The sequence below is a fragment of the Arabidopsis thaliana genome, chromosome 4 (genome assembly GCF_000001735.4).
Source record: "Arabidopsis thaliana chromosome 4, partial sequence".
Taxonomy (NCBI): domain Eukaryota; kingdom Viridiplantae; phylum Streptophyta; class Magnoliopsida; order Brassicales; family Brassicaceae; genus Arabidopsis; species Arabidopsis thaliana.
In genome coordinates this window covers 8,669,855-8,694,885 of record NC_003075.7, presented here as the reverse complement: position 1 = coordinate 8,694,885, position 25,031 = coordinate 8,669,855, and the positions used below count along the sequence as shown (strand labels likewise).

Here is a 25,031-nt window from a genome sequence, read left to right as displayed (position 1 = left end):
TAACTGATCAAAACAAATAGGGGTTGCTTTCTGTTAGAATCATTACGTCAAGGTCAAACACTAAAGACAATATATACCATACTTGACAAAACAACAAAAACTAGCCACCTCTAAAGAATTTTCTTGATATGTAAAAGATTCGACTTTTAGTGCTGGAATCATCAATCCTGCCATAAACAAAGGTTCCTTGTATGCTTCATTAATATCGGTTGCCCAAAATTGACTGAATCGGTTAAATCGAAGAGCAGTTGTAAGTTTCTCACTATTGAATATCAGGAGGCCTGAACGTTTAGAAATTCGGTTTGGTTCCATTCGGTTACGTTTTTGCACAACTGTACTGTTTTGTTCAACAATTTTGGAAGGGTTTCTTTTTTTTTTTTTTTTTCTAAGACACAAAATCTCACTTCTAAGTTCTAAATACCAAAAACTTTTATATATGAGGAAAATGCTAAGTCACTTCTTTTGGAAATTGAGTTTACCAATGAAGAAGGCAAATAGAGATGCTAAGAGAATGGGGAAGGCAATAAGAACAACAGCTACAAGAGCCAAAGAGTCATATCTGTAGCCAAAATAATCTTCCAAGAAATCTGAAACTTTCTTCTTTTCTCCAAATGCTAATATCTCTTTCTCCATATCTCCATACTGCGATGTGAGCAATCCGTTCAAAACCCATGACGTCGGGCTCAAGTAATACATCCAAATCCACCACCTCGGAATGTTCTGCATCATCAACAACACAAACTCTCAAAATCTCATATCTTGATGCTGTTTCTAACTCTTTTTCTTTCTTTCACATAATAAGAATCGAACTTCACAAACTTGGTGAAGAGAGGTAAGAGAGGACTTACAGGTTTTGGCATGACATAACCAGCAAAGAGATTGACGATTGCGTAAAATGAAGAGCGGAGAGTAAAAGCAATGTGAACGTTTGGGGTCACCACGACTAAAAGCATGCCAAAATAGTTGAAGATGAGCAAGGTGCAGAAGATTGAGTAGAAGCTCCAAAACACTTTGAAGACCGACCAGTGATAGCCAACCATAGGATATACGATTATCACATATACAATAGACTGGAACAATGAGTATGGAATTTCAACCAACACCTGCAAACTTAAGCCTTAAAGTCAATAACAAACGCTGATATTTTTTTCCTTTTTTTTTTTCCTTTTTTTATTGTTTGATTGAGAAAATGTTTTAACCTGAGCAAGTGAATACGCCCATGAGTTGTACATACGGGAAAATCTTTCACGGTAGAAGACATTTCGTTCAGTTGCAACGCTAAATAACACTGTTGAGCAATTGTTTATTCCAGAGAATAGAACCACCGTGAACATTGAGCCAAATACGTTGAATAGATCTTGCTGATTGTTTCTGCAAAGAAGAAAGGTAAAAAAAGGTTAAATAGCTAAACCTTTTAAGATCAAGGAAATCACGCGGTTCAAAGCCGATTCAAGAAAGATGGGGGAAGACACGAACATTTCCTTAGCTTTTTGCCAGAAAAGAATGCCACAGAGCATACAAGTAAAAGACATGAAAATGATGCGAGTGAGGTTGTAGGAAGGGTTTCTCCAATAAGAGAGATGTTGTTTCCAGAGGCATGCTTTGAATTGTTCCCAACTCGTTTGAGCATAACGTGATGACAAGATTAATCTTTCTGATCCCAAAGATGTACATCTCGTTTGCTCAATTACCATTTTGTTCTCCCTAAAAACAAATAACAAAATCAGTTTCAGGCAAACATCCAAAGTATTAAGTGATACTTGTGTTTAGACTTACTTAAACAAAGTCGATTCCTCGTACATTTGTGCCAAATCAACTCCAAGTTTGTCTTCTGATGATTTAGAAGTAATGTCAAGTATCCAAGTGGCTGGGTTAGAGTTTTCTTTCAGTTTTGGAACTCCATGAATCCTCTAAAGTTGAAAATTATTGTAATAATTTGTAAGTAGAGAAGAGACCACACTTTTTTTGCAACAGTTTCAGTATTATATAGAAACTGACCATAAAGTATTCAATAACTTTGCTTGAATGTTGTCCAAGAGGTCCGTAATAGATAATTTTTCCTCCATTTTTCATCAGAATTAGCTGCAATTGAAGGGTCACATAATGTACTTATACATAAGAGAAATGTTAAAATGAGATGAATTGTTTTTCTTAACTTTCAGAGTTTTTACCTCATCAAATGCTTCGAAGATATCTATGCTTGGCTGGTGAATTGTGCAAACAACAGTTCTGCCAGTCTCGGCAATGTTCTTCACAGCTCTCATTACAATTGCAGCAGCTCTTGCATCTAATCCTGTGGTTGGTTCATCCATAAATATTATTGAAGGATTGGAAACAAGCTCCACAGCTATTGTTAGCCTTTTTCGTTGTTCTGTTGTTAAACCGCTAATTCCAGGAATTCCTACTATGGAATCTTTAATCTCCTCGAGCTCTATCGTCTCAAGAACTTCATTAACTATTGCCTGAAAGCGAAGATCAAGAAAATACTCAGAAATAGAAGCTTAAGGGAGGAAGGATTTTTTTTTCCAAATAATGACTTACACACTTAGTTTCTGAACTGATGTTAGAAGTAAGTCGAAGCCAAGCAGAGTATTTCAGGGACTCTTGGACAGTTAAGTTGGGAGAATGGATATCAAACTGTTCGCAATAACCTGAAACCCGCGAAAATGTGTCTTGAACCTTAACGTAACCGCCTACTTCAATCTGTCCTTTAATGTCACCGAAGGTTTTCCTTCCCGAAAGAACATCCAGCAGAGTCGTTTTACCAGCGCCACTCACACCCATTAAAGCAGTGAGAACACCAGGCTTGAATGCGCCTGTAACGCCAGAGAGAAGCTGCAGCTTCTTTCCCTTTTAACACATAAATCATAGCCACACATTATAATTCTCTATCTTGTTTAAAAGGATTCAAGAAAACTTGCACTGATCTTGCATACTCTTTAGTCTTTACCTGGGGAGTCTCAATAATATATTGTACGTCTTGAAATGTGAAAGTTAGAGGTTCGAAAGGCAATGCATTTTTGAAACGGGAAGCAATTTTAGAATCATTCTCTGAGCTTTGAGTGTTCTTTTCATGAGAAACAATCACACGAGACCTCTGTGAAGCTGAAGTTGCAGAAAAAACATCAATTCTCATTGATTATAATCTAACATGATTAAGTCACATTCTTATCTCTTGTGAACTTACTCTTCAGAAAGGTCAAGGCCAGTGCAAAAACAGTATTGAAGAAGAGTGTGAAGCCAATCAAAGCGCCAAATGCATTCCAGTAAGATTGATTTCCAAAGTTCAACCCGCGAGCATCTAGAACTTGTTCCCCCAAAGTTCTGTTTTCAGATGTTATCTAATGGTAATGCAAAGATGATAAGGATCAATAATAGACTAAAAAATTATCTAATGAGAAAGGTTTCTGAAGAATTCATTACCTTCCCCCACCGTGGAGCGAAAAATTCATTTGCAGTTAGACCAATCTCAGCATATGACAATGGAGAAAGCCAGAATCCCCACTCAAGCCAAGAAGGCATTGAGGCTGAAAAGTAACAGGGCACCATTACAGTGAATCCTCCGAGTTACTACAGTTCAAGTTACAGGTTAAAAACTTACGTTTTCGAACAATAAATCCTCCGAATACTGAGAGAAGCACTATAGAGATGCTTCCAACGGTTGTGGCAACAACAAAATCTCGAAAGACAGCAGCTATAGCACGGAACATTGATATACATGAAAGGTGTAAAGCAAATAAGATCAAGAACTGGCGAATGAACCTGAAGGAAAGAAAAAATATTTTTGTTTAGCAAAACGAAAAATATTAAATTTGGTTTCTTTTTGCATTGGTCATTGAAAAACCGGTTCCAAATTAGTACCTGCCCATCTCAGGACTGTAACCAATGACATAATATGTCAACATTGTCCAGAGGAATGATTCAAGAAATGAGATCGGTATCTTCAAAATAGCAGAAGGAATTGCATATGCCCAAGCAGGATAAAAGTATAGCTCCTTTTGCTTGCAGAACACGGCAATTCTCGAGATTGTCAATGTGAGTTCTGGAAGTCCATCAGCAAGAAGTTTAAAGAGAGAGAAGAACAAAGAACCCATAAGATAATTAGCATGAAGAGAATCTCTTGTAGACCCAGTCCGTAGATAAACAGTCATTGCAATGAATCCAATGAAAATTAACTGCAGAAAAAGGTAAATGGGTTTAATATGTATCGGTAAAAATAAGTAAAGCTTTTTGGCAAAGTAAATACAACTTACAAGTCCAGATTTGAATACGTAAACGAAAGAGTTACGTTTCATCAGAAGAAATTCTCTCCTTGAGCAAGCTTTAAGCATATCCCAGTTACTAAGTGAGTATTTTCTAAAGCACAATCCATCCTTTTGAGTCTGAGACTTGTCATATGTCTTGGAGAGTCTGTCTTGTAGTTCTAGCCCAAGATCAGATTTTTTAAATTTCTCAATAAATGACTCAATAGAGACATAACAATATGTTTTTTCTATGTGACACCAATATTGTTCTTGATCTTTCCTTGAGATAACCTGCAACACAAGAGCGTAATGAACATTTAAGTTTCAAGAACAGAGAGTACCATCACTATCATATTCATACCTCCTGAAGGAATTCAGCAACAGATTTCCTGTTTGGACATTTAAATCCACAATCCTCAAAGAAACTACATACAAAATCCCGTGGACCGTGATAGATTATCTTTCCTTCTCCCATAAGAATCAAATCGTCGAAAAGCTCAAACGTTTCTGGTGCAGGCTGAAGCAGTGAAACCAGTATGGTTCCTTCAGATAGACGTGCAAACTGTTGGAGACATGATAGAATCTGGAATGTAGTTGAGCTATCCAAACCATTCGAGATTTCATCCATGAACAGAGTTTTGATTGGACCTACAATCATCTCACCTGCAATAGATTACAGAGATATATACCAAACATCAAAACAATGTTTGCAAGGAACCTAAAGCAGTTTGTGAAATTTTACAAGTACCTGTAGTTAATCTTCTCTTTTGGCCACCAGATATTCCTGGTCTCGAAGCATCTCCAACACGTGTATCTGCACAGATAGTGAGTCCTAGGATCTGAAACGCAGATGCATTAATCAACTTCTGATAAGAGTAGAAGCTAAAGATGAAATAAAAAAGATTAAAAAAAAAAGAACAGACTCTGAATGTATCTTACTTTTAAGATATAGTCGGTTTGCAGATTTGTTTTTGAACCCTCAATAGAAGCTGCCTGTCATGATAAAAAGTTGAATTCCAAAGATGTTTTCTTATTCATCAAAACAAGTTCCAAGTTATGTATACTTGTCATATGAAATATCCATAGTTATTTTACCTTCATGTATGCATCTATATCAGGATCTGGTACAATCCCTTTCAGTTTCTCCCTTCTACTAATCTCTTTCGTCATTTCTGATGAACAAAAGACAGTGGTTTTTAGTGTCAATAAAGTTCAATGCATAAGAATTTAGTATTACGCATACCTAAACGGCTTCCCGTGCCTTGAAAACATCCCGAAAAATCGAGTGTCTCTCTTACACTAAGCTCTGGAATATGCAGATCGTTCTGACTTACGTAACTCGATGTTTTCTCAGGAACAAACTCCGAAAATAAGTGACCGTTGTAACTAATGTCTCCTCTAGTCTGTAAAATGGAAGCAACCAATATGATTTCTGAAAAAAAATAGAGACGTTTTGAAGGAGAGAAAAAAAAAGAAGCCAAACCTTTAAAGAAGGGTCGAGTCTTCCAGATAATGCGAGTAGTAGAGTGGTTTTACCACAGCTAGGAGGACCAAGCAACAAAGTCATTCTACAAGAAAACCACTAACTCTTCTGGAATTAAACCAATCATTCTTTGGATAATGATTAGGAAATTTCTGCTACAAGAATCTACCTTTTAGGCCTTATGATGCCACTGACACCTTTCAAGATGCTGATCTTCTTTGCTTGATTTGAACACATGAATCTCTGTCAAAATCAACCATTATTTTCTAATCTCAGAAGGAATTGAGAATAGAAAGACAAGTCAAAGCAATTGAATGACACTTACAGATAGTTTGCTTGAAATAGCATTCCAAAGAGTTGGGATAGGCTTTCCGTAAACAACCTCACACTCTGCTTCGACGAAAAGATCACTGAACCTCGCTTCAATCTTTGGTAAATCAATCCCAACCCTACAAAATACATGGAATTAACATTTCTAATGTAATAGGAACAACATATAAATACAAAGGTCAACGGCCAAAAGGCGTACACTTACTCGTCAATTCTTTTCCTAATCTTTTGCAATAAGACATGATTATCATTCTCAACATGTCTGATGAGATCATCAATAAACAGGCGTCTATCAAGATCATCAAGTTTAGAAACATCCATGACTCGCCTCTGGCTTTTCTTCCCTTTTTCATCTCTTTTGCAGAACAAAGCAGTAGTGATTCTTTCAAATGTTGGTGATCTCTCAATAGCAACCCATTGAGACCGAAGCTGATCATCATCATCATGCCCATTTTCATTAGTGTTCCTAGAAGCAAACTCAACTCCATCTGTTTGAGACATTGTCATTATTAGAAACCAAATTCGAAAAAAAGGATTATTAGACTTACAAAGAGAAGAGAATGTTTATATACAAGTTAGTGTGCTAGCTTGCAAACAATTAATCACAACCAAGTTGGTTTCACAAGGTTGACACACAAGTCAACGGTCTTTATGTCTATCATCATGGACCAAGTGCCAACTAAAACAACAGACAAAACAAAGATAATCAATAAACAAATGGGAGAGCATTGAAAAAGTAATAGGTGAAAGACACGTTGCTTTCACGACGAACATTTTAGACCATATATATACCAAATTTGAAGAAACAACAAAACAAAACAAATCCGAGCCGCCTCTGAAGAATTATCCTGTTATGTAAAAGAATCAAATCTCAAAAAAAAAATCTTACTTGTATGTAACAGTAGTGAAAATCCAAATTACTGTCCCAAAGCAACCAACAAAGTCTATAAAAAACAAACAACTTGAGAACAACAACAAGGAGAAGCTAATTGAAGTCAGAATGTTTGTAAATATAATAACTTTAACAAAACTTACGCGGTATACATTATTAGCCCCCATGCTCCACGTGATCATCTCCATAAAAATAATAAAAATCCGGTCCTGCACAGAGGAAAGAATGAATAAAGTAATACAAATCTTGTAAGCGTTGACAATGGCATCATCAAGATGGTATCTTTTCGACAAAAGTCGGCTCCTTTAACAATAATACCACAAATATGTCTCATTGGCATTTCATCGAACACTTTGACTACGCAACTGATAGAGAGTATTATTTCCCAATCCCCTGAGTGAGCCTTGTCAACTAATAATTTTGCAGATCGAATCATATCTGCAGTCAGAGAGACGTGCATGGACAAAACCCACATGATTATCAGAAAAATATTTGATTCATTTGTCAGAAATTAATGAGATAAGGTTTATAATAAAAATAAACCATGGTGGACGATATTATGATAATCAAGTGGCTTCACAATGTGGATAAAAGAAGTAAACGGTTTTAATGTGAAGTCCTCACAAGCATGGAGCAACTGAATAAGACAGACAAAGTAATCAATGAACAAAAGAACAAATGGGTTGCTTTCGGTTAGTATCATTACGTCGAACACTTGGACCATAGTACCATAGTTGTAAAAACTAGCCACCTCTAAAGAATTTTTCTTGATATGTAAAAGATTCGACTTTGGCTGTTTGGAATCATCATTTCTGCCAATAACAAAGGTTCTTGTATGCTTCAATAATATCTGTTGCCCCAACTCAGCTTTTTCCGGTTAAACCGAAGTGTAGGTGTAAGATTGTCACTATGGGATTATCAGGACCATTGCAATCGGCCAAGATTTGTGACCATAAGAATTGTAAAATGTTTCTGATAATAACTTAAGATATGGTGGGAGAGAAAAAAGCCTAACTGAAGTAAGTGTAGTGAACTACTACTATTACAAGCAAGCAACTATTTCTTTTGGAAACTGAGTTTGCTCATGAAGAAGGCAAAAAGAGTTGCCACGATAATGGGATAAGCGATGAGAACAAACGCCACAACAGCCAATGATTCATGTTTGTAACCAAAGTAATCCTCCAAGAAAGCTGAAACTCTCTTCTTCTCTCCAAATACTAATATCTCTTTGTCGACATCTCCATATTGCGAACTCAGTAATCCTTCCAACACCCATGATGTCGGGCTCAGGTAGTACATCCATATCCACCATTTTGGGATTTTCTACGGAAAACGATACATTTTTTGTGTTCAGGAGCCTTTATATGAATGATATACAATTAATATTCCACGCAACGCAGCAACATTTCGAGTTAAATAGACCTGACATAGCTCTAAGCCTACTGGTTATTGATGCAATAAGTCTACAAGACCACAGGTTTAACATGCACTAAGTGACACATACGTTGGATCTTGGCTATATGTCAAACGGCGTGGGGGATAAGGGGAGCCTTACCTGTTTTGGAATGACAAAGCCAGCAAACAGATTTAACATGGAGAAAAAAGATGAGCGTAGAGTCACTGCCATGTGAATGTTTGGCGTCAAAGCAACCATAAGCATCCCACTGTAGTTGAAGATGAGTAACGAGCAGAAGATGCTGTACAAGCTCCAAAACATCTTGTAAACGGACATATGGTAGCCGATCGTAGGATATACAATTATCGTACATAGTAGGGACTGGAGTAGTGAGTATGGAACCTCAATTAGGACCTGCAAAACATTAAATTCCTGGATTATGTAGAGAGATATTTGCTAGTGGATGCTATATCCAAGAAAATTATAAACAGCCTAAGCGATTTGCTATAAGATCTATTTCTTAAAAGTTGACATAACCTATTTTTAAAGGAAACAGTGTTAACCTGAGAAAATGAATACGCCCATGAGGAGTACATCCGTGCAAACCTTTCACGGTAGAAAACATTGCGTTCGGCTGCAATGAAGTTTATCACTGCCGCACAGTTGTTCATTCCCGGGAAGACTACTAGAGTGTACATGGATCCAAATATGCTGATAAGATCTTGCTGATTATTTCTGCAAAGGTAAACTCAAATTTTACCCACCATAAACGAACAGAATATTCTATAAAAAAAGACCTGATACAGAAGAAAAGAGAAATTATGTTTACTAGTAAGATCATTTTAGTTCGAACTTTACCTCTAAGAAAGAAAAACTGTGATTCCACTATCTAGTAGCATACAATCATATTTCGAAATGGGGAGCAGAGACTTACATGTCCTCAGCTTTTTGCCAGAAGAGAAGGCCACATAACGTAGAATCGAGCAATATGAAGACTATGCGAGTTATATTGTGTGAAGGGTTTCTCCAATACGAGTAATGTTGTTTCCAAAGGCAAGCCTTTAGTTGCACCCAAGCTGTTTGTGAAAATTGCGAAGGAAACCTCAAAGCTTCTGATCCCAGAGACGCAGAACTCAGTTGCTCAACCACCATTTTGTTCTGCCTGCAAGAAAAGACCGAACAACCAGCAATGAGAACAATCGGTTTTTACGCACACATGCAAAAAGTAAGAGCATTGTTGCATAAACACTCACTTATACAGAGTTGAATCCTTGTATGATTGTGAAAAATCTATTCCAAGTTTTTCCTCTGCAGATTTACTAGTAATATCTAAGATCCAAGTGGCTGGATTACAATTCTTTTGGATCTTGGGAAGTCCAGAGAAGCTCTGTCAATATATAGTACTCTTAAAGTTATTTTGTGAAATCCAAAACTCAGCCGAGAGGAAACTAGTCTAGTATTGTAGACAAACTGACCTCGAAGTATTCGATAACCTTACTTGAATTCTGTCCAGGAGGACCATAGTAGACAAGCTGTCCCCCATTTTTCATTAGGATCAGCTGCAATTAAGGGAATAAGAAGCTGTTTGGGGGATCAAAGTTTAGACTATGTGGTTAAATCAATGATTTCAACAACTTACCTCATCAAATGTCTCAAAGATATCTATGCTCGGCTGGTGGATCGTGCAAACAACCGTTCTCCCAGTCTCAGCAACATTTTTGACAGCTCTCATAACAATGGCGGCGGCTCTTGCGTCCAGCCCTGTGGTAGGTTCATCCATAAATATGATGGAAGGGTTAGCAACAAGCTCCACGGCTATAGTCAGCCTTTTGCGTTGTTCTATAGATAAACCACTTATTCCCGGAAGTCCCACCACGGAATCTTTGATGTCATCAAGCTCAACTGTCTCGAGGACTTCTTTGACGAGTTCCTGAAGCCAGATCCCAGATATAGTCAGATAAAGGTTCTGACAATTTCTTTAAGTCGATTCGTTTTGAGAGTGTAATTACGTACGTTCTTTGTCTTTGAATCTATGTTATAGGGGAGTCGAAGCCATGCAGAATATTTCAAAGACTCTTCCACAGTTATATTAGGAGAATGAATATCAAACTGTTCACAGTAACCTGATACTCGTGCAAATGTTTCTTGAACCTTAGGATACCCGCCTACTTTGATCTCTCCTTTGATGATACCGCGAGTTTTTCTTCCCGAAAGGACATCAAGAAGAGTCGTTTTCCCTGCTCCACTGACACCCATCAGAGATGTGAGAACTCCGGGCTTCAACGCGCCTGTTATATCAGAGAGAAGTTGTCGCGTCTTTCCCTAAGAGGAACGTGACTCACATGTAAACTTGTGCTTTGTTTGAGAATTTAGTATCTCAAAACATTCACACTGATCTTAAACAATGAGTTTACCTGAGGAGTTTCAATATAATACTGCACGTTTTGAAATGTGACAGTGAGTGGCTTAAAAGGCAAGATAATTTTTCCTATGAAAAAGAGACGAAAGATGTGAAAAGATATCTTGTCATTACGCAAGCCACTGACCTAGTAAAACATAGAAAAGATGGAATAGCTGACAAAAAGAGATACCTGTTTTAGCTCGAGAAGTGATTTTAGGGCAGGGTTTAAAATCTTCTTCTATGGGCCGAGAGTACTTTTCATGTGAGATGATAGCACGGGATCTTTGGGGATCTTAACTTGCAAAGATAATCTTATCAATATGTTAGATGGAAAACACTTCATAGAGTTATTTATTGTCATGTGTGATGAACTTACTATTCTGATACGTTAGGGCCAACACGTAGAGGGCATTGAAAAACAAGACAAAGCCGACTAAAGCACCAAAAGCTGTCCAGTAAGAGTGCCTACCGAAATTCAACCCACGAATATCTAACATTTGTTCCCCAGCCGTAGTCTTGCTAGAGATTACCTATTGCAAAATATAAAGCGGATCAGTAGACTAGAGTTACTAGACTTGTGTGAAAGCCTTCTGAAGAGTTATTACCTTGCTCCATCGTGGAGAGAAAAATTCATTTGCGGTTAGACCAATCTCGGCATATGACAAGGGAGAAAGCCAGAATCCCCATCCCAGCCAAGCAGGCATTGATGCTGAAAGATGAGCATTTTTAGAAATAGTCTAAACTAGATGCCTACCAATCCTCACAAGTAGATTATTATAATAATAAAATTGCAGAAGTATAACTTGATATAAGAAAGTTCCGGAAACTTACATTTTGGAATAACGAAGCCACCAAATAATGAGAGAACCAATATGGAAATAGCTCCAGTGATTGTGGAAGCAATAATTGTGCGAAAGATTGCCGCAATAGCGCGAAACATTGATACACAAGAAAGGTTGAATGTAGATAAGATAAGGAACTGCAGGAAGAACCTGAAGGAAAGTAACACTTACCATTAGAAGTAGTTTACTTACTGAATTTGGATTAATCATTGAAGGTATCTTCAAAAATGTTGTTTACCTTTTGACCTCGGGGCTGTAACCAATGACATAATATGTCAGTAATGTCCAGATGAATGAATCGAGAACCGATAGAGGTATCTTTAAGATAATTGAAGGAATCGCATATGCCCAAGCAGGATAGAAGTACAAATCTTTCTGTTTGCAGAACACACCAAGTCTGGAGATAGTAAGAGTGAGTTCTGGAAGCCCATCGGCAAGAAGTCTAAAGAGAGCAGTGAATAGAGAACCCATCAGATAATTCCCATGAAGAGAATCCGTCGTCGCACCAACTTGTAGAAAAACGGTCATTGTGACTAACGCATTAAAAACTAACTGCATAAAGAAAAAGGGTTAGCATGCAGTGGTAAATGATAAGGAATCCTAAGTAGATTAGAGGAACGTACCAGTGCAGATTTGAACAAGTAAATGAAAGAATTCCGTTTCATTAAAAGAAATTCTCTCCTTGAGCAAGCTTTAAGCATCTCCCACTTACCCAGTGAATATTTTTTATAACATAAACCATCCTTGCGAGTCTGGGACTTATTAAACGGCTTTGACAGTTCTTCCTTTAGCAGCAACCCAAGATTTGATTCTTTAAACTTATTAATGAAGGAATCAACAGATATATAACTGTAGGGCTTGTCTCTGTGGCACCAATATTGTTCTTGGTCCTTTTTCGACATAATCTGTAGCAGAAGCATGTGATGATTACAAATAGATAGGGAAAATGATCAAATTTACAGCCATACCTCTTGGAGAAAGTCAGCAACGCCTTTTCTCTCTGGACACTTAAATCCAAACTCTTCAAAGAATCTGCAGATATCAGCGCGTGGAGCATGGTAAATTATCTTTCCTTCCCCCATAAGAATCACATCGTCAAAAAGCTCAAACGTTTCTGGTGCAGGCTGAAGAAGTGAAATCAGTATGGTGGCTTCAGCTATATGTGCCAACTGTTGGAGACATGACACTATTTGGAACGTAGTTGAGCTGTCTAAACCATTGGATATTTCATCCATAAAGAGGGTGGTAGCTGGACCCACAACGAGTTCCCCTACAGTAGTCAACATAGATATTTAAAAACTCTGATCAGAAAACTATGAGGAGCTGTAAGAAAGTGAAAGTACCTGTTGTCAACCTCCTCTTCTCGCCACCAGATATTCCAGGTCTCGTGGCATCTCCAACTCTTGTATCTGCACAGATATCGAGTCCCAGGATCTGGAAATGGATTCATAAAATTATGTCAAATGCAGCATAAAGAGGAAAACAGAACCCTGAAAGCAAATTATGTCCAAACCTTTAGGATATAGTCAGTTTGCAAATTGTTTTTCAAACCTTCAACAGATGTTGCCTGTGATAGCAAAGGTAGAGGGAAAACTGAGATTGCCTACGTTTTAACAGTGTTTAAAGAACAAATTTAATATTTCATTACTTACCTTCATGTAAGCATCTACAGCAGGATCTGGAATGATTTCTTGGAGTTTTTCCATTCTACTGATCTCTTTCATAATTTCTGTTTAATAAACCATTGCTTGTTAATGTGAACTGAGTTCAAACACACAAAAGTATCCTTCAGTTCAAACTTTCAGAAATCTGATCCTCACCCATACGGCTTCCGATGCCCTGACAACACGCAGAGAAGTCAAGTGTCTCTCTTACACTCAGCTCAGGAATATGCAGATCGTTTTGACTTATATAACTCGACGTTTTCTCCGGAATAAACTCTGAGAGTGAGCAACCATTGTAACATACTTCTCCTCCAACCTGTAAAGTGAAGACAACCTTAATGATCTCCAATATATTATTTTATATTAGTTCAACAGGCTTATGTTTTTACTCTGTTAGTCAAACCTTTACAGAATCGGAAAATTTTCCAGAAAGTGCTTGTAACAGAGTAGTTTTACCGCAACCAGGAGGACCGAGCAACAACGTCATTCTGCAAGAAAACCAACACCTCTTTTGAACTCTGTAATGAAAACCTATAAAAAAACACTACATGCACAAAATAACCAGTCACCCTTCATTTCTTCTTCCGTGCAACTAAAGGGACTAGAGAATAACCTCTTGAATACTTTACCTTCCAGGCCTTACGATTCCACTCACTCCTTTCAAGATGCCTATCTTGGTTTCTTTCTTAGAACAAATGAACTCCTGTAACATGGAAAGCAGAAAAACATGAATAAAGAACATTGAGAGCAGAAAAGCGCTCCATATTCAGATCGATGCAGCAAATAAATTTGAGTACTTACAGATAGTAAGCCCTTGATAGTATTCCAAAGAGTTGGGATAGGCTTTCCATGAATTACTTGGCATTCCGCCTCAACAGAAAGGTTATTGAACCTCACTTCCACCGTTGGCAACTCTATACCAACTCTACAATTACATGAAGGTTCAATAGTTGCTAACATGCACATACAATTTACAAAACAAATGTTGCTCTACTTGACATAAAAAAACACAGTAGAGTCGTGCAGTGACTTACTTGTCAATTCTCTTCCTTATTTTTCTGAGTAAACGGAGATTATCATCCTCGATTTGTTTAACGAGCATTTCAATCAACAAGCGTCTCTCAGCACCCTCAAGTCTAGTAACATCAATGACTCGCCCTTTCCCTGACACTTCATCTCTTGCCAACAAAGCAGTAGTAACCCTTTTAAAAGTTGGTAATCTCTCAACTGTTGCCCACTGCAACCGAAGCTCTTCCTCATCATCAACACCATTTCCAGAAGCAAACTCAACTTCAAGGGACGTTGCCTTTTCTTCATCTTCTTCACCTGTTTGGATCATTTTCAGTTAAAATGCCAACGGAACTCAACAACAAAAAACAAACTTAACAAGAACAAGAAGAAGCAAACGTCAAATGAATGAAGAACTATTGAAGGAAGAATGTTTGTAATTATAATAACTTTAACAAACATTACGCATACATTATCATCTCCCATGCTTCACGTGATCATATCCATAGAATCCGGGAGAAAAAGATCGAATAAACTAATACAAATCTGGTAAGCGTTGACAAAATGTTATCAAGACGAAATCTTTTCGAAAATCAGCTTATTGACAATGATCCCACTATCTGCAAGAGTATTCATACTTGAACGCAACTTATTGGCTTTCTGTGAGGCATTTCGTCGAACACTTTGACCACGTAACTCTGTAAAAGTATTATATTTCCCTGAGATCGAATCTGCAGTGAGAGAGACGTGATATTATCTTCAACATCAGCACGAAGATTGAATATTTGATTCGTTGTCAGAATTTAATGAGATAAGGTTTTGTTTAATCAAAAAACCTTAGCTTGCAAACGCGTTTACAATATGAGAAGTGGTGACGCAACAAAACTTAACTTTCAAATAACTGTGTGTATATAGTTTTTTAAAAACATGTCAGAGGAGTTTAATCCTCCAAACAGTGACAATTTTTAGTTCTTTCATAAATTAACATGATTATTACTTTATTAGTAAAATATGGATGAGGATAGTTAGTAGATCATTTAACCAATGGAATCTTCAAATTCCACCAAGAAATAGTTTTTTCTTTGTTGTTTTTTTGGTTAAAACCAAATCTTACACAGCAGAGTTCGGTTTTATTTGCCTATTTGGTATGTGTAACAGTGTAAGGAATGTTTTATTTTTTTGGGAGAGCAACACACAAATTTAAAATTCTTTTGAGAAAAGAAAACACGTTTTTCCGATGACAAATTACCTAAAATTTGGTAATCTCATCATCAAGTCATCATACTAAATTTCATCCGTCTTGATGCATTTTCATTATTGGAAACCACATTAGAAAAATAAAAAGATTCAACTTTACAAAATAAAATTAAAAAAAAAAAAAAAAGTTAGACAAGTCCGTCCTTATAGGCATGGTGCAACTGAATAACACAGGCCAAGTAATCAATAAACAAATAGGGGTTGCTTTCTCGAGCCAATTCCGTTGGAATCGTTACGTCGAACATTTTAGACCATACGGTATGGTCCATACCGCATTTTGAATAAACAACAAAACCAAGCCACCTCTCAAGAATTTTCTAGTTATGTTGTTATATGTAATAAAAGATCATCTTTTGCTGCTGGAATCAATTCTCAAAACTTGTTCTTTGTGTGCTTCACAATTGCCCATTTTTGAGACCAGATAGAGAAAATGTAAAACGTTTATGATGATATCATAAGAGAAAGAAAAGCCTAACTGACAAAAATAAAAAGAACTATTTCTTTTGAAAATTGAGTTTGCTCATGAAGAAGGCAAAAAGAGAAGCAACGATGATAGGAAAAGCAATGAGGACAAACGCTACAACAGCCAAGGAGTCATGTTTGTAGCCGAAGTAATCCTCCAAGAAAGCTGAAACACTCTTCTTCTCTCCAAATACTGTTATCTCTTTCTCGACATCTCCATACTGCGAACTCAGTAATCCTTCCAACACCCACGATGTAGGGCTCAGGTAGTACATCCATATCCACCATTTTGGGATTTTCTGCGGAAAACATTACATTTTTCTCATTTCCATGCAATGCAACAACATTCTGACTTAGCTCGACTTGACATATCTCTTGGTTATTGATGCAATAAGTTTCTAAGACCACAGGTTCCATGATATATACTTTGGATTTTGGCTGTATGTAAAAGAAGAGCCAGAGATAAGGGGTTACCTGTTTTGGCATGACAAAGCCAGCAAACAGATTCACCATGGAGAAAAAAGTTGAGCGCAAAGTCAATGCCATGTGAATGTTTGGCGTCAAAGCAACCATAAGCATCCCACAGTAGTTGAAGATAAGCAACGAGCAGAAGATGCTGTACAAGCTCCAAAACATCTTGTAAACAGACATATGGTAGCCGATCATAGGATATACAATGATCGTACATAGTAGAGACTGGAGTAGTGAGTATGGAACCTCAACTAGGACCTGCAAAAACATTAGGCCCCTGAATCATGTATAGAGAAATTTGGCCAGTGGATGGTATCCATCCAATATGAGTGGAAGCCTAAGAGACGAGCTATATAAGGTTTTTCTTAAAAGTCGACAAAACCAAAGTTACAAATGGAAAAAATTTAAACCTGAGAAAATGAATACGCCCATGAGGAGTACATCCGCGCAAACCTTTCACGGTAGAAAACATTGCGCTCGGTTGCAATGAAGTTCATAACTGTCGCACAGTTGTTTATTCCCGAGAAGATTACTATAGTGTACATTGAGCCAAATATGCTAAAAAGATCTTGCTGATTATTTCTGCAAAGTAAAGTGACACTCATATTAATTAACATTTGATCAGTGTGAAATGTTGGTAGTATTGATGAAGACTTACAACCATAGAATATCAAACTAAGGTTGTGTAGATTTAGTAAGCAAAACATTTTGGGAAACCTTCTAGTACCTAATCCTTGTTTATTGCATATCCGTGAGATTCAGAAAACAAGATGAGTTTTGGAACCTGAACTTTTTGGTACGGGTGTCTTACTATGATATGTATTTCACCCATCATGAAAAAACTAATTCTATTAAAAAGACAGCATACTCTCTAATTTATGAGAAGTTACGTTTACTGAATCGTAGTTAAAGAACTTAAGTTTCGAGCTTTACCCCAGAAAAAAAAAGAAAGCCAGTGATTCCACAATTTGATTGCAAACAATCATACTTCAAAATGGGGAGCGGAGACTTACATGTCCTTAGCTTTTTGCCAGAAGAGAAGGCTACATAACAGAGAATTGAGTAATATGAAGACTATGCGAGTGAGATTATGTGAAGGGTTTCTCCAATACGAGCAATGTTGTTTCCAAAGGCAAGCCTTTAGTTGCCCCCAACCTGTTTGTGAATAACGTGAAGGAAAGCTCAGAGCTTCTGATCCCAGAGACGCAGAACTCAGTTGTTCAACCACCATTTTGTTCTCCCTGCACAAAAAGACCAAACCAGGCACTAAGAACGATAGTTTGACGCACACATACAAACATTATGAGGATTGCTGCATAAAGACTCACTTGTACAGAGTTGAATCCTTGTATGCTTGTGCAAAATCCATTCCAAGTCTGTGCTCTGCAGATTTACAAGTAATATCTAACATCCAAGTGGCTGGATTACAATTCTTTTGGACTTTTGGAACTCCAGGGATGCTCTGTTAATAAATAGAACTCTAAGTGTTAGTTTTTTTTCTAAGAACCCAGCCGAGATGAAACTAGTCTAGTATTGTAGACAAACTGACCTCAAAGTATTTGATAACCTTACTTGAATGTTTTCCAAGAGGACCATAGTAGACAAGCTGTCCCCCATCTTTCATCAGGATCAGCTGCAATTAAGGGAATAAGAAGCTGCTAGGGGGATCAAAGTTTAGATTAATGTGGTTAAATCAATGATTTCAGCCATTTTACCTCATCAAATGTCTCAAAGATATCTATGCTAGGCTGGTGGATCGTGCAAACAACTGTTCTCCCAGTCTCAGCAACATTTTTCACAGCTCTCATAACAATGGCTGCGGCTCTTGCATCCAGCCCTGTTGTAGGTTCATCCAGAAATATGATGGAAGGGTTAGAAACAAGTTCCACGGCTATTGTCAGCCTTTTGCGTTGTTCTGTAGATAAACCACTTATTCCAGGAAGTCCCACCATGGAATCTTTGATATCCTCAAGCTCAACTGTCTCGAGGACTTCTTTGACGAGTTCCTAAAGCCAGATCCTAAATATAGTTAGATAAGTTGCTTCCAGCTTCTTGTAGTAAATTCTTTGAGTGTGAATACTTACGTTCTTGGTCTTTGCATCGATGTTATAGGGGAGTCGAAGCCAAGCAGAATATTTCAAAGACTCTTCCACAGTTATATTAGGGGAATGAATATCAAACTGTTCACAGTAACCTGATACTCGTGCAAATGTTTCTTGAACCTTAGGATACCCGCCTACTCTGATCTCTCCTTTGATGATACCGCGGGTTTTCCTTCCAGAAAGGACATCAAGAAGAGTCGTTTTCCCTGCTCCACTGACACCCATCAGAGATGTGAGAACACCGGGCTTCAACGCGCCTGTAATATCAAAGAGAAGTTGCCGTGTCTTCCCCTAAGAGGAAAGTGAGTCGCATATAAACTTGCGTTCTGTTTGAGAATTTATTATCTCAAAATATTCATACTGATCTTAAACAATGTTTACCTGAGGAGTCTCAATATAATACTGGACGTTTTGAAATGTGACAGTGAGTGGCTTAAAAGGCAAGATAACTTTTCCTGTGAAAAGATATATTTTTAGAAGGGATACGGTCACCACTCACCACACCTGCTCAAAAATAAAAGGATGATGAAGAGAGATACCTGTTTTAGCTCGCGATGTGATTTCAGGACAGGGTTTAAAATCTTCTTCTGAGCACTGAGAGTTCTTCCCATGCGAGACAATAGCACGGGATCTTTGTGGATCTTAACTTAAAGAGATAATCTTGTCAATAATTTAGGTGGATAGCACTTCATAAAGTCATTTCAATAGTGAACTTACTATTCCGATATGTCAGGGCCAACGTGTAGAGGGCATTGAAGAACAAGACAAACCCAACTAAAGCACCAAAAGCTGTCCAGTAAGAGTGCCTACCAAAATTCAATCCACGGACATCTAACACTTGTTCCCCGGCTGTAATGTTGCCAGAGGTTAACTATAGCAAAATTAAAAGCAGATGAGCAAACTAGAGTTCCGAGACTTGTGTGAAAGTCATCTGAAGAATTATTACCTTTCTCCACCGTGGAGAGAAAAATTCATTTGCGGTTAAACCAATCTCAGCATATGACAAGGGAGAAAGCCAGAATCCCCAACCCAGCCAAGTAGGCATGGATGCTGAAAATGAGCATTGTCATAAATAGTCTGTAAACAAATCCTATATACTACATGCCTAAATATCCTCACAAGTGCATGGTTTTAATCAACACTAAAACTTGCTAACATGCATGGTGGATGTATGATAATAATATTGCATATAGATGTAAATAATATTTCAAATTTGTAGAAGCATAACTTGATAAAAACATAGTTACAGCAAACTTACATTTTGGAATCACAAAGCCTCCAAACAATGCGAGAAGCAATACCGAAATAGCTCCAGTAATTGAGCAAGCAACAAATGTGCGACAGATTGACGCTATAGCGCGAAACATTGATATACATGAAAGGTGGAATGTAAGTAAGATAATGAAGTGCCGGAAGAACCTGAAGGAAAGTAACACTTACCATTAAGTAATTAGCTCTATTAAATTTGAATTCATAGTTGAAGTTATCTGTAAAAGTTGTTTACCTTCCGACTTCGGGACTGTAACCAATGACATAATATGTCAGTACTGTCCAAATAAATGAATCAAGAACCGAAAGAGGTATCCTTAAGATAATCGAAGGAATTGCATATGCCCAAGCAGGATAGAAGTATAAATCTTTCTGTTTGCAGAACACTCCCAATCTGGAGATAGTCAAAGTGAGTTCTGGAAGCCCATCGGCAAGAAGTCTAAAGAGAGCAGTGAACATAGAACCCATAAGATAATTCCCATGACGAGCATCCCTCGTAGCTCCAGCTTGTAGAAAAACGGTCATTGTGACTAACGCATTGAACACTAACTGCATAAAGAAAAAGGTTAGCATACATTGGTACATGATAAGGAAACCTTGCCAGTGTAACAGAACGTACCAGTCCAGATTTGAACAAGTAAATGAAAGAATTCCGTTTCATCAAAAGAATTTCTCTCCTTGAGCAAGCTTTAAGCATCTCCCATTTACTGAGTGAGTATTTTCTAAAACATAGACTATCCTTGCGAGTCTGGGATTTATCAAACGGCTTTGACAGTTCTTCTTTCAGCAAAAACCCAAGATTTGATTCGTTAAACTTCTTAATGAATGAATCAACAGATATATAACTGTAGGGCTTGCTTCTGTGGCACCAATATTGTTCTTGATCTTTTCTAGACATAACCTGGAACAGAGGCATGTGAAGGATAAGGTTCTCCATCAAATAGATAGGAAAATGATCAAATAGATTCCCATACCTCCTGGAGGAAGTCAGCAACGCCTTTTCTCTCTGGACATTTAAATCCACAACCTTCAAAGAATTTACAGATATCAGCTCTTGGAGCATGGTAAATTATCTTTCCTTCCCCCAAAAGAATCACATCGTCAAAAAGCTCAAATGTTTCTGGTGCAGGCTGAAGAAGTGAAATCAGTATGGTGGCTCCAGCTATATGTGCCAACTGTTGGAGGCACGACACTATCTGGAACGTAGTTGAGCTGTCCAAACCATTCGATATTTCATCCATTAACAGAGTAGTAGCTGGGCCCACAACAATTTCACCTACAATAGTCGACATAGATATTTAAAAGCTCTGATCAGAAAACTATGAGAAGCTGTAAGAAAGTGAAAGTACCTGTTGTCAACCTCCTCTTTTGGCCACCAGATATTCCAGGTCTTGTGGCATCTCCTGCTCGTGTATCTGCACAGATATCGAGTCCCAGGATCTGAAAGATAGATTCATAAATTATTTTATACGCAGCGTGAAGATAATTAGTGAGAAGATTAGAAAAGCAACCCTGAAAGCATAATACCTTTAGAATATAGTCAGTTTGCATACTGTTTTTCAAACCTTCAACAGATATTGCCTGTAATAGCAAAGGTAAAGGAAAATTTGAGATTGCTTACTTTTTAATAGTGTTTTAAGAAGAAAATAATTCTTGCATCAAACCACCTTCATGTAAGCATCTATATCAGGATCTGGAACAATTTCTTTTAGTTTCTCCCTTCTACTGATCTCTTTCATAATTTCTGTGGAATACACCATAGCTTGTTAATGTGAACTAAGTTCAAAAATACCCTCCATTTTGAATGAATATGACAAATCAGGTCCTCACCCATACGGCTTCCTATGCCTTGGCAACACGCAGAGAAGTCGAGAGTCTCTCTCACACTCAGCTCTGGAATGTGTAGATCATTTTGACTGATATAACTTGACGTTTTTTCTGGAATAAACTCTGAAAGTAAGCAACCATTATAACTTACTTTTCCTCCAACCTGTAGAGTGAAGATAACCCTTGTGATCTTTAATATATTATTCGATGTTAGTTCAACAGTCCTATGTATTTTAGTCAAACCTTTACAGAATGGGAAAGTCTTCCAGAAAGTGCTTGTAGAAGAGTGGTTTTACCACAACCAGGAGGACCAAGCAACAATGTCATTCTGCAAGAAAACCAGTACATCTTTTGAACTCTGAAATGAAAATTACTTTCTAGAAAAAGCTACACAAACTAGCCAGTGATCTTTCATTTCTTCTTCCATGCAACTTAAGGGACTAAAGATATGCCTCTTGAAAAAATTACCTTCCAGGCCTTACAATTCCACTCACTCCTTTCAAGATGCCTATCTTGGTTTCTTTCTTTGAACAAACGAACTTCTGTAACATGGAAAGCGGAAAAGCGTGAATAAAGAACATGGAAAGCAGAAAAGCGCTCGTAATCAGATGGAAGCAGCAAATACATTTGAGTACTTACAGATAGTGAGCCCTTGATAGTATTCCAAAGAGTTGGGATAGGCTTTCCATGAACTACTTGGCATTCCGCTTCAACAGAGAGGTCATTGAACCTCACTTCCACCGTTGGTAACTCTATACCAACTCTACAATCATATATGTTATAAACAGATTAAAAGGTCACTAACATGCAAACAGATTAAAAGGTCACTAACACCAGAAACAAAAAAAAAAAGAGATTATGTAGTGACTTACTCGTCGATTCTCTTTCTTATTTTCCTGAGTAAACGGAGGTTATCAGCTTCGATTTGTTTGACGAGCTTTTCAATCAACAACCGTCTCTCAGCATCCTCAAGTTTAGTAACATCAATAATATCTGACGAGTCATCTCCTGTGTGTAACAAAGCAGTAGTAACCCTTTTAAAAGTTGGTAATCTCTCAACTGTTGCCCACTGCGACCGAAGCTTCTCCTCATCATCAACACCATTTCCACAAGCAAACTCAACTTGGAAGGACTTTGCCTTGTCAACATCTTCACCTGTTTGAGCCATTGTCAGGTAAAAGCAGCCAAAGAAACTAATAACAACAAGGAGAAGCAAGCAAAACTCCACATGAATGAAGAAGCTAATGAAGTCAGAGTTTTATATATATAACTTGAACAAAACTTACGCATACACTAATATCACGCGAGCTCCACGTGATCATAACCATAGAATCCGGTCTTGTACAGAGAGAAAAACTGAACAAAAGAACGAATAAACTAGTGAAAAATCAGGTAAGCGTTGAAAAAACTGGTGATTCATTAAAGTAAGTAAATAAAATCAACGAAGAGATCTTTTAGACAATAGTCAACTCACTAAACAATGTCAGAACTGATTTCACAATGTGCGAACGGATTCATACTGACACACAACTTATTGGCTTTCTGTGAGGCATTCCATCGAACACTTTATGTGCGTTTTATCTGTTTCGGTAGACGAATTTGTTCCTGAGATTTGTGAATCTGATCGAATCGAAGCTGCAGTGAGGTAGACGAATGAATAAACAATGCATGGGTGAGAAATCACATGGATAATTTCTTCAAGATCACGTACTCTGGAAGATGAGATATCACAAAATACTTGATGCATGTCAGAGATTAATGAGATTAGCTTGCATTACAATTTACAGAGGAAGAATCATATGCAATCGAATCGTTGGCGCGCGTTTACAGTGTTATTCGCTGACGCCGACACTGTGAGAATTGATGACGCGACAACAGTTTCAAAATAGTTTTTGGCTTTTATAATATTATAAACAGTCCAATCAGATGAGTTTAATCGTATTTTTTTCTATCACAAGTGTGTTTTATTAATATTATAGAGCCAAAATTAACAGGCCAATAATTCACAAAAACTGAAATAAACAAGCCCAAAAAAAAAAAAAAATTCCCAAAAGCTCAAATGAATAAACCCTAAACTGAAGGAAGAGAACAAGTGATTGTTGTGCGCCGCATAGAAAACACGTGTCAGTGGAAAACATTTTGAAGGACACGTAGGAACTGGAAGAGAAGGGAGTCGCCGTCAGAAGCTTCAATTCCGGCTGAAACACCGGAAAACTTGTTCAACTGGCATAGCTCACTCGTCGCCCAAAGGATTAATGGCGAAATTTCAGTTGTACCTTGGATGAGAATTTGACTCCACGAAGTGCTATTCTTCTTCTTCTTCTTTTTCTTTTTCTTCCTCTTCTTCTTCAATCAACATCTTTTTAACTTGGGTTCATCAATCTTTAAACTACAGGCAGAAGATAAAAAAAACAAAACAAATCTAAATCCGGTCAAGAAACCGGAGAGAAAGCCGGCCAAAGACGCCGGAGAAAAGCCCGGCGAAACAAAAAAGAGGATATCTTGCTCTCGGGAGATAAGCCAGCCACCACCGCTGAAAGTAGCCGGTCGATGCCGGAAGCTGAGCCAACCAACGCTTCTAAGGAAGCCAGCGATGCCAGAGTAGAAGCCGACCAAACACTGCTGATAAAGCCAGTCATTGCCGGCCAGAAAAGCTGAAACTGGTTTGCTCTCTCTGAAAGATGAGGAGAGAGAAGAGAGAGAAAACATGTAGATCAACAAATCTATGTCGAGTTTAATCGTATTTTAATGTTAAAAAAAACGTATTGTGTGATGTTATTTACAATTCCCCGGTAAGTTTTATATATATATATATAATTACTCAAATTAACTTGAAGTATAAGTCAACTATTCTGAAAAATTCAGATTTAACACAAACCGAATTATTATCCAGATTTTGATTTATCTTTAACTCGTGGAAATTTTAAAACAGATTATTTGGCACGAAATATTGAACCAAACACATATTATTATATTTGCAAACAATATTTCTCAACATTGGCTTATTTGAGTCAATCTAATAAAATTGTCGACAAAAAAAACACACCCTCACGAACCTAATCCAACGGAAGCCCATTCAATTTCAAAGATAACAAGGAGGTAAAGTTCACTATTTTTTCTGAAAGTCACTCTACCTACATCTTTTTTCTTTCTTTGTAATTTGTTTGACACATTATCAATAAGATCACTCTTTCACTTTGTTGTTTTCTCTTGATTCCCTTTTGTTCAGTCTTCATTTAGCTCAACTTAGTAACTTACAGATTTTGGACTCCAGTTTATTTTCACGATTTATAAAATCCATCACACCAAATTTTTGACATCCACATAATCCACCTACTATAATATTCAAGTTGTAAGACATCAACACTAAGGTAAATTTTGAC

General features: G+C 37.5%; 3 protein-coding genes across 23 annotated transcripts; all 3 read right to left on the bottom strand.

Annotated features, from left to right (window-relative positions):
- Window positions 1–152: 152 nt before the first annotated feature.
- Window positions 153–7,532, bottom strand: ABCG42 (ABC-2 and Plant PDR ABC-type transporter family protein). Of its 8 annotated transcripts, none has more exons than NM_001341014.1 (25): window positions 7,093–7,532; window positions 6,630–6,736; window positions 6,263–6,545; window positions 6,053–6,176; window positions 5,897–5,970; window positions 5,728–5,812; window positions 5,488–5,647; window positions 5,340–5,416; window positions 5,184–5,237; window positions 4,993–5,083; window positions 4,606–4,907; window positions 4,254–4,535; window positions 3,862–4,175; window positions 3,602–3,762; window positions 3,424–3,527; window positions 3,188–3,341; window positions 2,951–3,105; window positions 2,542–2,850; window positions 2,172–2,462; window positions 1,999–2,082; window positions 1,777–1,910; window positions 1,477–1,704; window positions 1,200–1,371; window positions 849–1,103; window positions 386–720 (listed from the first exon to the last, which is right to left on the bottom strand). In NM_001341014.1, exons 3-25 carry the CDS (start codon window positions 6,376–6,378, stop codon window positions 454–456), a joined length of 3,993 nt encoding a protein of 1,330 aa, NP_001329434.1. In that variant the 5' UTR covers window positions 6,379–6,545; window positions 6,630–6,736; window positions 7,093–7,532; the 3' UTR covers window positions 386–453. The 8 variants fall into 8 exon arrangements, with proteins under 8 accessions (NP_001190737.1, NP_001329430.1, NP_001329434.1 ...); NM_001341017.1 differs by lacking the exon at window positions 7,093–7,532 and adding an exon at window positions 6,830–6,905 and having other exon boundaries at window positions 404–720; NM_001203808.2 differs by lacking the exons at window positions 6,630–6,736; window positions 7,093–7,532 and adding an exon at window positions 153–385 and having other exon boundaries at window positions 595–720; window positions 777–1,103; window positions 6,263–6,597.
- Window positions 7,367–15,132, bottom strand: ABCG30 (pleiotropic drug resistance 2). Of its 4 annotated transcripts, none has more exons than NM_001341010.1 (25): window positions 14,287–15,126; window positions 14,054–14,177; window positions 13,882–13,955; window positions 13,656–13,740; window positions 13,409–13,568; window positions 13,241–13,317; window positions 13,102–13,155; window positions 12,932–13,022; window positions 12,557–12,858; window positions 12,212–12,493; window positions 11,827–12,140; window positions 11,578–11,738; window positions 11,352–11,455; window positions 11,123–11,276; window positions 10,937–11,038; window positions 10,760–10,833; window positions 10,359–10,667; window positions 9,985–10,275; window positions 9,821–9,904; window positions 9,599–9,732; window positions 9,280–9,507; window positions 8,909–9,080; window positions 8,505–8,759; window positions 7,656–8,272; window positions 7,367–7,387 (listed from the first exon to the last, which is right to left on the bottom strand). In NM_001341010.1, the coding sequence occupies exons 1-24, from the start codon at window positions 14,589–14,591 to the stop codon at window positions 8,006–8,008; spliced, it is 4,203 nt and encodes a 1,400-aa protein (NP_001319944.1). In that variant the 5' UTR covers window positions 14,592–15,126; the 3' UTR covers window positions 7,367–7,387; window positions 7,656–8,005. The 4 variants fall into 4 exon arrangements, with proteins under 4 accessions (NP_001319944.1, NP_001328801.1, NP_193258.3 ...); NM_001341012.1 differs by lacking the exon at window positions 7,367–7,387 and having other exon boundaries at window positions 14,287–14,578; window positions 14,732–14,985; NM_117611.5 differs by lacking the exon at window positions 7,367–7,387 and having other exon boundaries at window positions 7,825–8,272; window positions 14,287–15,132.
- A 577-nt stretch (window positions 15,133–15,709) lies between these two features.
- ABCG41 (pleiotropic drug resistance 13) lies at window positions 15,710–23,537 on the bottom strand (the record flags this gene model as incomplete). 11 transcript variants are annotated; one of them, NM_001341002.1, is made up of 27 exons in its annotated part: window positions 15,710–16,278; window positions 16,454–16,708; window positions 16,861–17,032; window positions 17,464–17,691; window positions 17,779–17,912; window positions 18,000–18,083; window positions 18,166–18,456; window positions 18,535–18,843; window positions 18,934–19,007; window positions 19,092–19,193; window positions 19,270–19,423; window positions 19,499–19,602; window positions 19,811–19,971; window positions 20,057–20,370; window positions 20,441–20,722; window positions 20,796–21,097; window positions 21,171–21,261; window positions 21,349–21,402; window positions 21,489–21,565; window positions 21,652–21,811; window positions 21,892–21,976; window positions 22,117–22,190; window positions 22,288–22,411; window positions 22,521–22,803; window positions 22,935–23,004; window positions 23,123–23,283; window positions 23,360–23,537. In NM_001341002.1, the coding sequence occupies 25 exons, from the start codon at window positions 22,936–22,938 to the stop codon at window positions 16,012–16,014; spliced, it is 4,185 nt and encodes a 1,394-aa protein (NP_001329360.1). In that variant the 3' UTR covers window positions 15,710–16,011. The 11 variants fall into 11 exon arrangements, with proteins under 11 accessions (NP_001329360.1, NP_001329362.1, NP_001329364.1 ...); NM_001341006.1 differs by having other exon boundaries at window positions 20,796–21,076; window positions 23,360–23,506; NM_001341004.1 differs by having other exon boundaries at window positions 22,935–23,283; window positions 23,360–23,527.
- Between the last annotated feature and the right edge of the window lie 1,494 nt (window positions 23,538–25,031).